The sequence below is a fragment of the Schistocerca nitens genome, chromosome 11 (assembly GCF_023898315.1).
Source record: "Schistocerca nitens isolate TAMUIC-IGC-003100 chromosome 11, iqSchNite1.1, whole genome shotgun sequence".
NCBI lineage: Eukaryota > Metazoa > Arthropoda > Insecta > Orthoptera > Acrididae > Schistocerca > Schistocerca nitens.
The window spans coordinates 59,879,093-59,891,825 of record NC_064624.1 but is presented as its reverse complement, the minus strand read 5'-3'; the positions used below and the strand labels follow the sequence as shown (position 1 = coordinate 59,891,825).

General features: G+C 41.5%; 1 protein-coding gene across 3 annotated transcripts in view; it reads right to left on the bottom strand.

Annotated features, from left to right (window-relative positions):
* LOC126213591 (coatomer subunit beta') overlaps positions 1–12,733 on the bottom strand; it is a 159,182-nt gene that overhangs the window by 38,708 nt on the left and 107,741 nt on the right. For all 3 annotated transcript variants that reach the window (XM_049941449.1, XM_049941447.1, XM_049941448.1), the window contains exon 12: positions 5,023–5,257. In XM_049941449.1, coding sequence (XP_049797406.1) covers positions 5,023–5,257 — 235 coding nt within the window. The remainder of the gene's footprint in view (positions 1–5,022; positions 5,258–12,733) is intronic.

The following is a 12,733-nucleotide window of genomic DNA, read 5'->3' as shown; positions in this document are numbered from 1 at the left end:
CCCCAACTCATTCTGCTTCTCTGGATCATCAAATTCTGTCTCACAATCTCGCACCCTGCGACCTATTCCTCTTCTCTTACACAAAAAACATGTAGTGTGTCAGGTATTTCCAAAATGACACTGACGTAACTTTCAGGCCGTAACATTTCCTGAACAGCAAAAATGTAGACTTCAACTGCTGAGGTCTCCACCCAGTCACCCACCCTCGAGGAGACTGTTACGGGTGTTGCCTCGAAGGACGAAAATGCAGGGTAGGGCTAACACTGTAACTGAGATGCGGGGACTGGTCTGCCGAGCCGTAGGAGGTGGAATTAGCAGCACTCGCACTGCTGGGATGGAGACCGTGCTGGGCATGCCCCCATTACACGTTTGGGTTACAATGGAGGCAGTGATATACAGTTCAAAAACTGGAAGTCTTCAGGATATCCACAATCCTACACATTTATAATGAATTCAGTAAATATAGGAACAGTCAGGGATATATGCTAACTGACTACACAACAACTTCCAGCTGCTTCAACAAACTTTTCAGTTTAAAAATTGGAAGAACGGTGCAGTGGAAGAATCGGCCACTATACTATTCCGGAGAGACAGTCCGATTTACTGACAAGTCGAAAACAGCCGAGGATGTTGGGGCCGGGGTATACGGGATACAGTCCAGACTAGAGACTGCAGTCTCTTTAGGGAAGCTAGCTACAGTGGTGGAGATATTTGCTACCTGAGTGTGTGCAGAGGAATATCTGTGTAGGTGCTACGATTAAGAGGTTGTAAACACAGACAAGGAGGAAAAATTCCTGGATTTTTTCCTCACATTTCCTGGCTAAAAATACACTTTTTTCTAGGTGAAAAACTTTTTCCTGGGCAAAAGTACACTTTTTCCGTGTTAAGTGACAGTATACTTTCCTCAGAAATGTAAAACTTCCCCGAATGGTTACATTTTATACACCAGCGTAGAACTTCCTGCCACTTTAGGAAATGAAAGCCAGCAGAAAAACAATGCATTTTGGAAAGATCTTTGATGCGCAGTAACATGCACACTGCACGTTTTCATATTACAAAAGTATAAACACGAATTCTACCGAATTCAGCACGTCAGCTTCCAAAGCACTGAAATGGAGATTTTTATGCACTTTTGTCAGCCAATCGTAGCACACGTCATGTGACGTCTCCAGCTAATGACAGCACATATTCATAGCATAGGACTCGTGATACAGTCAGCCAGTAGCAACAGCACTGTTATGTAGCACGAACACACAAATAGGAAAAGTTAACGGTTTAAATTAGTATACACACAGAACAGTTACAACCAAAGCTTAGCTTTCACAAGTAACACTGGTCCTTTTTTTGCATGTGTTACCCTTTAAGATACATCAAACACAAATGTGCCAATAAATTCTCTGCGATTTAAGAAATCCATTGCACATCCTCACACATAACATAATTCATCTTGCCTAAAAGGAAATTTGATTTTAAAGTGACACTTCCCGTGACTACTTAAACAGTTCTGATGTCATGTTACGAAGTATTGCATAGTCTTCATCCTACAGCTTTTGATACATCTACGTGTACAGCTACATGGGGGCAGGGGTAAAATACAAGGAGCGAAAGGCTATTTACAATTTGTACAGAAACCAGATGGCAGTTATACAAGTCGAAGGACATGAAAGGGAAGCAGTGGTTGGGAAGGGAGTGAGACGGGGTTGTAGCCTATCCCCGATATTATTCAATCTTTATATTGAGCAAGCAGTAAAGGAAACAAAAGAAAAATTCGGAGTACGAATTAAAATTCATGGAGAAGAAATAAAAACTTTTGAGGTTCGCTGATGACATTGTAATTCTGTCAGAGACAGCAAAGGACTTGGAAGAGCAGTTGAACGGAATGGACAGTGTCTTGAAAGGAGAATATAAGATAAACATCAACAAAAGCGAGGATAATGGAATGTAGTCGAATTAAGTCGCGTGATGATGAGGGAATTAGATTAGGAAATGAGGCACTTAAAGTAGTAAAGGAGTTTTGCTATTTGGGGAGCAAAATAACTGATGATGGTCGACGCAGAGAGGATATAAAATGTAGACTGGCAATGGCAAGGAAAGCTTTTCTGAAGAAGAAAAATTTGTTAACATCGAGTATAGATTTAAGTGTCAGGAAGTCGTTTCTGAAAGTATTTGTATGGAGTGTAGCCATGTATCAAATAGCGCAGTTGGATCAGAGCCCAGCCGGCCGCTTAATTGGTTGCTAATCATCTCTTAGACAACTGCCTCATTCAGATTGTGCTGTTAGCTTGTAATCTGGGCCCTTTTTTTTTGCACACAACTTAAATTTTTTCTCACCTAGCTCACTGTTTATTTTACGGTAATGCTGCTCTCTCAGACGGATGCCAACATAATTTGTTACTATGTTAGCTGTAGCAATAATGAAGAAATAGATATGGGCTTGTAAATGTGAACAATGGAACGGTGCAAAAACCACTGTGTTTGTGGTTGACACATTTTATACATAGGTGTGCCTGCTCAAGGATTAAAGAGAAGTTCTGTAATCCTAAGCGTGAAAAGGAGGCAGATTAAAATCTTGTTAAGTTTAATGACCAGCCACGAGAACTACAGGGTGGTAGAAGGAAAGGTGAATGGATGTCTGGGAAAATTTTAGGAAAGTATGGTTTATTTGTAAAGGAAATTGCACAGAGAACACTTGTGCTCCCAATCCTCAAATACAGCTCGACTGTCCGAGATGCTCACCAAATTGGATTAAAGCAAGACATCCGAGCAATTCGGAGGCAGGCTGAACCTGTAGGTTCAATCAATACAGGAGTATTATGGAGATGCTTTGTGAACTCAAATGGCAATCCCTGGAGGAAAGACAACATTCTTTCCACGAAACGCTACTGAAAAAGTTTAGAGAAATCAGGCATCATGCGGAGGCATACATACAGTCATTTTTCCCCTCGCTCTACTTGCCAGCGGAACAGGAAAGAATATCACTAGTCGTGGTACAAGGTACTCTCTGCCACACATCACATAACCACCTTTGTCAGCAAATTTCCAGGACAGGTATTTTTAAAAACAGAAAAATTCACTTACCTAGTAATGATCCTAGCTCCTATCAAAATGGTACTTTCAACTAACTACACACAGTCACCTGTGTTTCTAGAGATCTTGGAGGCAAGCAGGAAAATTTTCAACTGAATGCGTCAAGTTCATTTGTCATAGTCCTTTGGATATCTGTGATATCTCAATGAAGCTTTCCTTTCACCTTCCAGCCACCTTTTCACTTGTGGAAACAAGAAAAAATTGCAAAGTGAGAGAACAGGTGAATATGGCGGATTTAAGATGGCAATAACAGAATGCCTGGCCAGATACTAGGTGACCGGTAAAGCAATATGGCGTCTTACACTTTCACAGAGTAAAAACCAATTCTGAGAATGCCACAAATCACAGTGGTGACGTCAAACTGCTTTTCGCAAACGTTTCAAGACTTCGATATAAAGAGTTTGCTTCACCATTTGACCTGGAGGAACAGCCTCACAGTGAGCTAATCCTTTACTATCGAAGAATGCAATCGACACTGTCACTGTTCTCGAAGATCGTCATTCGACTTTTTCTGAGGCAGTTGACCCAGGACTCCACTATTCGGCACTTTGATGCTTTGTGTGAGGGGTCATACTGGTAGCACCTACTTTCATCCCCAGCAATAATCTCTGACAGAAATGTGGGATCACGTCTGGATTTATCCAGTAGTTCAGCAGGAATTCTTCATCTTTCCTCTTAGGACACACATCACGATTCAAATAAAGTTCCGATATTGCACGCACCGTTACGTGACGGTTTCCTCGGAATAACTGCCTTACGTGCTCCACATCTGCATCGGTACACTGTAGACGGGCGTCCGTCTCCGGGATCGTCTTTCGCCGAATCTCTGCCTTTACGAAACCTTCTGCGCCCCTCGAAAAAAATGCCTTCCGCATACACTCGCTTTAGCACCGTCTGTGTTTCACTACGGGTTTTCCGAGCTCAACGCAGACCTCAATGTTCACTCTTTACTCACATTCGGCATCGTGTGAGTCACCGTAACTGACGCGCCCAGAATCCACACAGTGCATTGCTAAGCACTGCCCTGTGTAACGGATCTGGGAGATGTGTTATTTTCTACAGCATTTGTCGATACCAAATCTAATGAGGGAAGTTGTAAATGTTTTCTTATATTTTTGTCAGAATATTTTTTTTGTGAATTGTAATTTGCCTTACTTTATGCTAATTTGCTTATAAATTTGAGAGTGACAGCATATTGATTAATATTAGTAGATGTGACAAAGAATATCAAAGAGACTGGTTACAAGTGGAAGCTCGTGTGTCGTGTAAAACGTCTTTGACGCCGGAGTCGTCTTTGACCGTAGTCAGTCGGCAGTGAACTCTCGGTGTGTGTGACAGTGGAACAATGTGCAGGTCGCTGTTACAATAATTTACAAGTGAACAGGAAAAATGAATTATGTTACTACTTTTTTTTATATAAACATCAAGAAGGAACCACATTTGAAGAAATGGTATTTGAAGCACAAAAAATGAGGCAAACACATCGAACCGGGTCATTTCTGCAGCCGACGAAACAGCATTGTGGAATCATATTTTCACTAGACGACTGAAGCCAACACAAAAAGACAAATATCATCTTGTAAACATTTCACGGAAAAGTGAGTACTGTCACGAAATATGCTTAATTCAAGCAAATAAAAATAGTGAGCATATTTCACCTGCCACCTCTTGAGTTTGCGTGAAAATGTGGCCGACCTATCCAGGAACTTTTCTGACAAAGGGAGTATATAAATGTAGATACAGTGAAGTAACTTCTACTACTCTTCCCACAGACACCGGTTCACTTTATTAGAATGGCAGGCAGAGCTGCAGCACAATTAACTCAGTTTTGGTGTAGATGACAAAGGGCCGAGCCCACTGCTTTTTTGTCTCCCCGAGCAAATCAAACCGACTCCACAAACAAATTTCACAGCAGCAGCCGATTCGTCCACTCACCGAGCGACGTGGCGAGCAGCAGGAGGCCGCCCAGGTCGCCGGCGCGGTGCAGGCACTCCTCGGTGAGGCGCAGGCGGCCGCGCGCCGTCGCCAGGTCGGCCAGCTGCCGCCACTTGTGGCGCGACGACGCCTCCCGCGCCAGCGCCAGCGCCGTCTCCAGCTCGCCCAGCTGCAGCGCCAGCTCGAAGCGGTGCTCCGGGTCCGTCGACACTGCCAGCGCCTGCTGCTTGAAGCCCTGCGGTCCGATCGGCCCGCTGCAGTTTGCCGTACTTCGCACTGCGTAATAATACCTTTTCCCCAATTTTTACAAATTTTCCGTAGCCGCCAATTACTGTAGGTCGTTACTCACTTACAGTGGTGCACGGCACTAGTGAAATACGTAGTAATTCAGCTCTCAGAATGTAAAATCCAGGACAAAATATTTGAGGAATACAGGTTAATTCCTGCAGTAAATAATAACAGCAACCAGCTACTCTCTGCAAACCACCGTAAGATGCACGGCAGGAGGTAATGCTACTGTACCAGTTATCAGTTTCTTCCCACTCCGTTCCCGTACGGAGTGCGGGAAAAATGATTGCCCGAATGCCTCTGCGCGTGCAGTAATTATTCTAACCTTATTCTCACGATCCCCGTTCGAGTTATACGTAGGAGGCTGCAGTATATTGCTACAGTCGTCATTTAAAGCTGGTTCTCGAAACTCAGTTAAAACACTTTCTCGGGATAGTTTATATCTATCTTCGAGTGTCTTCCACTTCAGTTCTTCAAAATCTCTGTGACATTCACCCACAGAGGAACAAACCTGTGATCATTCGTGCTCCCCTTCTCTGTATACGTTCAATGTCCACTGTTAGTACTATTTGGTACTGGTTCCACACACCTGAGTAATATTCTAGAACCAGTCGTGCAAGTGATTTGTAAGAAATCAACTTTGTAGACTGACTGCATTTCCCCAGTATTAAACAATAAACCAAAAAGCAATAAACCGAAGTCTACCAGCTGCTTCACCCCCGACCGAGTCTACGCGATCATTCCATTTCGTATCCCTACACAGTGTTACACCCTTTAGAACAGAATAAACAGTCTCGGTTGCACAAGATAAGTTTATTTAATCTTCGCATGTGAAGCGTTTTGCCTGTTCTAGGCATCATCAGACAACATGGGAAATTACAAACTGGTATAAGTATAAATTGCTATTAAAGACAATAATGAAAGAATAAATTGCAAACGACATGAGGAAGACATACGCTGATTGGACTACGGAGCCCAGGGCCGCATTTGTGTTTCAGGGGGTGGTGAGGGGTATAAATTTCAACTCCATAACTGAGCTTACTGGCAAAAATTCTTGCTAATTGTAACCGAGGCGTCAAATGTAATCGAGACTCCCACAGAACAGGGAGGTAACAGCCAGATAGCCACTGTCGACGCTTCATTAAATTACCTACAATAAACACAACAAAAGGTAATGACAGCAGGAAAAAGAAAGCTACTAAAGTGTGCAAGGGGTACCTAATTTATGCAAATAGGCATATGCAGTGAGTGCAAAATATACCCACAAAATGCCTAGGTTAATACACCTTTGGCAAATCACTGGGCACTAATAAGAATAAAGAAACAGCTAAAAATTTTTGGGTAAAAATATGAAGCAACGAAGCCAGTAGCAATGCTATAGGAGAAAAGCAACGAAGCCAGTAGCAATGCTATAGGAGAAAATTAACTGTAACGACGATACCTTATCCACGAAGAAACCATCCCGCGAACACAAACACGGTCTGTTTACAATACCGTGGGCACACACTGTCGTGCCGGCAACTAGACTGCCGAGCAAGTGTCGAGGCTCCCTGGAGCTGCAGTGAGAGAAGGCTCACGAGGTGCCACACTAAAACTTTACTGACGGCTAAGGTGTAAATACAATAACCGACGCATAATATCGGTGGCAACCATTATGTAAAGATTCGTATCACAGAACCAAAAAATTTTGGTGTTTCGAAAAGACTCGGTCACTTACTAGATTCAGAAATGTGAAAATGATATCCTTAAAAATTTTGGACTCTTCCAATAAATTCAGTTTTTTGCCTTTATTGGCCACAGAAAGGCTTTTAATGTTTTCTAAATCAGGGAGCTGATAGCAACAAGATTTCATTTAGGGCAATTTTTTTGCCTAGGGAAAGAAACTGAATTTATTGAAGAATTTGAAATTTCTGAGTGTATGTTTTTCAAATTTGTTAATGCAGTAAATGACAAAGTCTTTTCGAAACATCAAACATTTTTTGATATTATGCTGCATATCTCTACACGACGACTGTCAACTGTATTACCTATCGATTATTTTATGTAAGCCTGAGCCACCAGTCAGTCAAGTTTTAAGTTTTAATGCGCCACCTCACGCGCCTTTTCTCACTACGGCTCTGAGGGGCCTCGACACTTGCTCGGCAGTCTAGTTGCCGGCACGACAGCGCACCTTCACAGTACTGTAAACAGACTGTATCTGCGTTCGAGGGATGATTTCTTCACGGGCAAGTTATCACCTTTACAGTTATTTTTTCCAGATTATCATTGCTTCTGGCTTCATTTTTTCATATTTTTACTTAAAAAAATTTGCCCAGTCATTTTCCAAAGGTGTATTAGCCTATATATCTTATCAGAGTATTTTGCACTTTTCTGCTCACTGAATGTGTGTACTTGCCTAAATTAGGTAACTCTTGCACTCTTCAGTAGCTTTCTTTTCCTACTGTCATTCCATTTCTGTATTTCTTCTGATGTAATGAAGCACTGACAGTGGATATTACCTCACAGTTCTTTGAGACTCTTAATCACATCTGGCACCTCAGTTACAAGTAAGAAGAATTATTTCAGTAGTGTAATGAAGTACTGACATTACTTCCCAGTTTTGTGCGACTCTTTAATTACGTTTGACACCTCGGTTACGATTAGCAAGAATTTTGATCAGTACGCTCAGTTATGGTGCAATATTTTACGAGTTGAAATGTATACCCCTTACCAACCCCTGAAACACAAATGTGCCCCTGTGGCACCTTCCTTTCATTATTTGTAATTTATTCATTTATTATTGCCTTTAATAGCAATTTATACTTATACCAGTTTGTAATTTCCCCAATTGTCTGATGATACCTAGAACAGGCAAAACGCTTCACATGTGACGATTCAGCAAGACTGTTTTTTTCTATTACGGTTGCTGCACAAGGCATTTGTACGAGTTGGCCAGTTCCAACAATGACTCACTGATACTATAATTATACGATACTACATTTTTCCATTTTGTGAAGAGCACAATATTATTTTTAAAGCAAGTTACCAATCTTTGCGCCAGTTTGAAACCTTATGAAGATCTGACTGAATATTTATGCACATTCTTTTAGACGGTACTTTATTAACAATGACTGCATCATCTGCAAGAAGTCTGATGTTACTTTTAATTTTACTTGCAAAGTCATTAATATACAGCATGAAGAGCAAGGGTCCCAATACACTTCCCTGGGGAACACCTGAAGTTTAATCTGCATCTGACAATGTCTCTCCATCGGAGACCTCCCTACCAAAAAGTCCTCAATCCGGTCACAAATTTCACTCGATACCTGATACGATCGTACATTTGACAATAATCGCAGTTGTGGTACCGAGACAAATGCTTTTCGGAAATCGAGAAATACCACATCTATCTGACTGCATCAATCACAAGGTTTCAGCATGTCACGTGAGAAAACTACGAGTCAGGATCGTTGTTTTCACAAACCGTGCCGGTTGGCACAGTCGGGGTCATTTTGCTCGAGATACCTTGTCGTATTTGAGCTCAGAATATGTTCTAAGATTCTACAACAAATTGACGTCGAGCACATTTGACAGTAATTTTGTGGATCACTTCTACTGCCCTTCTTGTAGATGGGTCTGACCTCTGCTTTCTTCCAACTACTGGGCACAATTTTTTGTTCAAGGGATCTGTGATAGATTATAGAAGAGGGGCTAACTCAGATGCAAATTCAGAATAGAATCTGATAGGGATTCCATCAGACCCTGAAGCTGTTTTTCAATTTTAACAGTTTCAGCTGTTTCTCAATACCAATGACACCAACATTGATTTTACTCATCTTTTCAGTGGTATAAAGATTAAACTGAGGCAACAGTCCTGGGTTTTCCTTTGTACAGGAACATTTGCTACTCCGTTTCAGTTCCTGTTTGATTCTCTAGGGTCTGGACACTAACTTTGATTCCACTACAGCCTTTTCACACAACTAGAATTTCTTGGGGTTTTGTGAAAGATCATTTGACACTATTTTGTTATGGTAGTCACTGAAGGCTTCATACATTGCCATCTTCACAGCCAAATGCATTTCATTCAGCATCTATCTATAGTCCTATGTTTTGTTTTACACTTATTATGCAGTAGTCTCTCTTTCTTTACAGTGACATTTATACCACGGAGGAACCCTCCCATTACGAACTCTTCTACTGGGTACATATCTATGTAGTGCACGGCCAACTACTCTTAGATTATTCTCTTTCTGCCTTCCTCGCCAGAAATTTTTGTGCTGAAAGAGCGTAACAGGGAGACAGTGATGGTGGAAGAAAGAGGATACAGTGTCAGTCAGAGAGAAAAAGGGAGGAGACAGTGCCAGAGAGAGAGAGGGGGGGGGGGGCAGATACAGACAGTGGCAGTGAGAGGGAGATGCTGAGTGTGAAGGTTTCACTACAGGGATAAACTGGGAAAAGAATTTAGAATTTTGTGTGTTAAAATAGTGTGAATATCTTCATGAGCCAAAGTTTTTGGTGAGGAAGGTGGAATGAGGATTAGGCAGTTAGTTCCTCACTTTTCTGTCAGTCTTTTAAAGAGGAACATATTTGCCTTTTTGTGCTCTGAAACAAAAAATTTTCCCCTGGCATGAAAAATGTCATTATTATTATTATTATTATTATTATTATTAAACGAAAGTGTAAGTTTTTATACTACATTTCATTCCAGCAAGGACAGGTCAATCACTGCTCTCAAGGCAAAGAACAACAAAAGCAGAATTACATCAATACTCAACTGACGAAATCAGTCAACACCAAAACCAAATACACTACAGACACCACGGAGAGTATTATACGGTCAGTCTCTGTTCAGTTATCACAGATGTCTGTCGACGACCGGCGACAGTCACTCTGTCAGTCTCTGTCGAGCTTTCTCAGAGCCCGGATCGGTCTCTCACAGTCGGACATATTCGAGTCACCAGAATAACGGTCACAATTTGCCACGCGTGTATTCTGATTAGCCTCCTATTGCTGACGTCAGTCTGAAAGATTGCTAGATCCTGACAACAGCAAGCTGACCCTGACAGAAATGTTTACTTAAAATGGGCACTGACCAAAATATAAATATTGGCGTGTTGTATTAAATGTTTTAAAACTGTTCTAGGCTCTCTCTCTCTCTCTCTCTCTCTCTCTCTCTCACACACACACACACACACACACACACACACACACACACACACACACACGGACAGTAACTAACCCCTCGCTGTGAATTTGTTTCTTAGTTAATATGGATAAATAGTACCATAAATCTTTACAAATGTAGTGTTGTGATTTGACTTACATTATTCCTTCGATCACATGATGCATTATCGCAAGATATGTCCTTCTGTTAACGAATGTCTGGTTACCATTATATTTATTATTACGAAGGATTTTCACGGTTATCTGGCTTATATATGGGAATTTGGTTGGTCTCCGGCTGCTAAAGTCAGACCAGCCAGAGACAGTGGTTTTTGTGTGTGTGTGTGTGTGTGGTGTCTTGTCTACTTCAGAAGGAGGCCTTCTGCCACGAGCTTACATTTTTAGTAGTCTTTTTGTTATGCCCGTCTGCAACTCGACATCTCCGGTATATGGTGAGTACTCATCTACCATTCGCATATTATTGTCAATACATCTTTAAGAGCAAAACTGTGTATCTCGGCTCTTACAGAATTGTACATATCATTTGCAAATCTACTTTCTAATTGTATGAATAATAACATACAAAAATGTAATTTCAGAATGAAACCTTCACTCTGCAACAGAGTGGGCACTGATGCGAACCCTTCTGCCAGATTACAACTGTGTGCCGGACCAAAACTAGAGTTCGGGACCGTCCCCTTCTGTGGGCAAATTCTGTACTGATAGAGCTACCCGAGCCTTCTAGTCCTGAAAGTTTCACAGGAGAATTTCTGTGAAGTGTGCAAGGTAGGATATGAGGTACTGGAGAAAGTAAAGCTGTTAAAACAGGTCACAAGTTCTGCTCGGGTAGCTCAGCCAGTAGAGCACTTTTTCTCAAAAGCAAAGGTCCCGAGTTCGAGTATCGGCCCGGCACGCAGTTTTAATCTGCCAGGAAGTTCCAAAAATGTAACTGTTGCAACATTCAAAGAACTGGGCACCTCAGCCCGTGCAGCTTAGTGTGGGTTGGCATCTGTTGGCGTAAGTTTGTTGTTTGTGAGTGTGTCTGATTTTATGTATTTGTGAAATGGTTTGTGTGTTATAAATTATGTGTTTGTGATTTTTTTAAAATATCATGTCAAAAGGGTAAAAAATCCTACAATTTTTATTGGGGCATATGTACCAGGAGTACCAGTATGAAATAAGCGTGAAGATACAAATGTGTCGATAGGGAAAATTTGTTGTGAACGAGCCTCAATTTTTTTTTTTTTTTTTGTTTGGTTGGCATGACATCTGTCAAAGATATTTGAAGTACATCAAGTCACGGAACCAACAACATCATATGTTTTCATCGTGTTAATGTCTAATTTTGTACCAGAAAGTGACAATTTGCGGAAAGCATTAATTTTTTGTTTTCATTTGAAAAAAAGTGCTGCAGAGTCCCATAGAATGCTTGTAGAGGCATATGGTGATCGTGCTCTATCAGAAGCAACGTGCAAAAGATGGTTTCAACGGTTCAGAAATAACTATTTTGATGCAAGAAATGAAGAATGTGGAAGACCACCAAAGAAGTTCGAAGACGCCGAATTGTGAGCAATATTGGATGAAGATGATACTTTTGAGTCGGAAGCAAATGACAGCACTGCTAAATGCTGCACAACAAACAATTTCTGACCGTTTAAAAGCTATGGGAAAGATCCAAAAGTGTGGAAAATGGGTGCCACACGAACTGAATGAAAGACAGATGGAAAACCGAGAAACCATTTGTCAAATTTGGCTTCAAAGACACGAAAAAAAATCAATTTCGCATCAAAAATTGTTACTGGCGATGAAAAATGGATTTATTTTAAGAATCCTAGATGGGAAAAATCACAGGTTGATCCGGGCCAACCGTCAACATCGACTGCAAAACCGGATCGATTCGGCAAGAACACAGTGCTCTGTGTTTAGTGAGATCAGAAAGGTGTGGTGTATCATGAGGTTCTAAAACCTCGTGAAATTGTGAATACTAATTGCTACAGGCAACAAATGATCAATTTGAACTACACATTGATCGAAAAAAGACCAGAATGGGCCAGAAGACGTTCCAAAGTAATTTTTTTACATGACAATGCACCTGCACACCAAGGAAAACTGGTTCAGGATACAATCAAAACACTCGGCTGGGAGCTGCTACCCCACCCGCCGTATTCACCAGACTCGGCCCCTTCCGACTACCATTCGTTTTCACCAACGGGACACACATCGGCTGAGGAACACATATTCCTACGGAGAAGTCGAAAATTGGGTGTCCGATCGGTCTGCT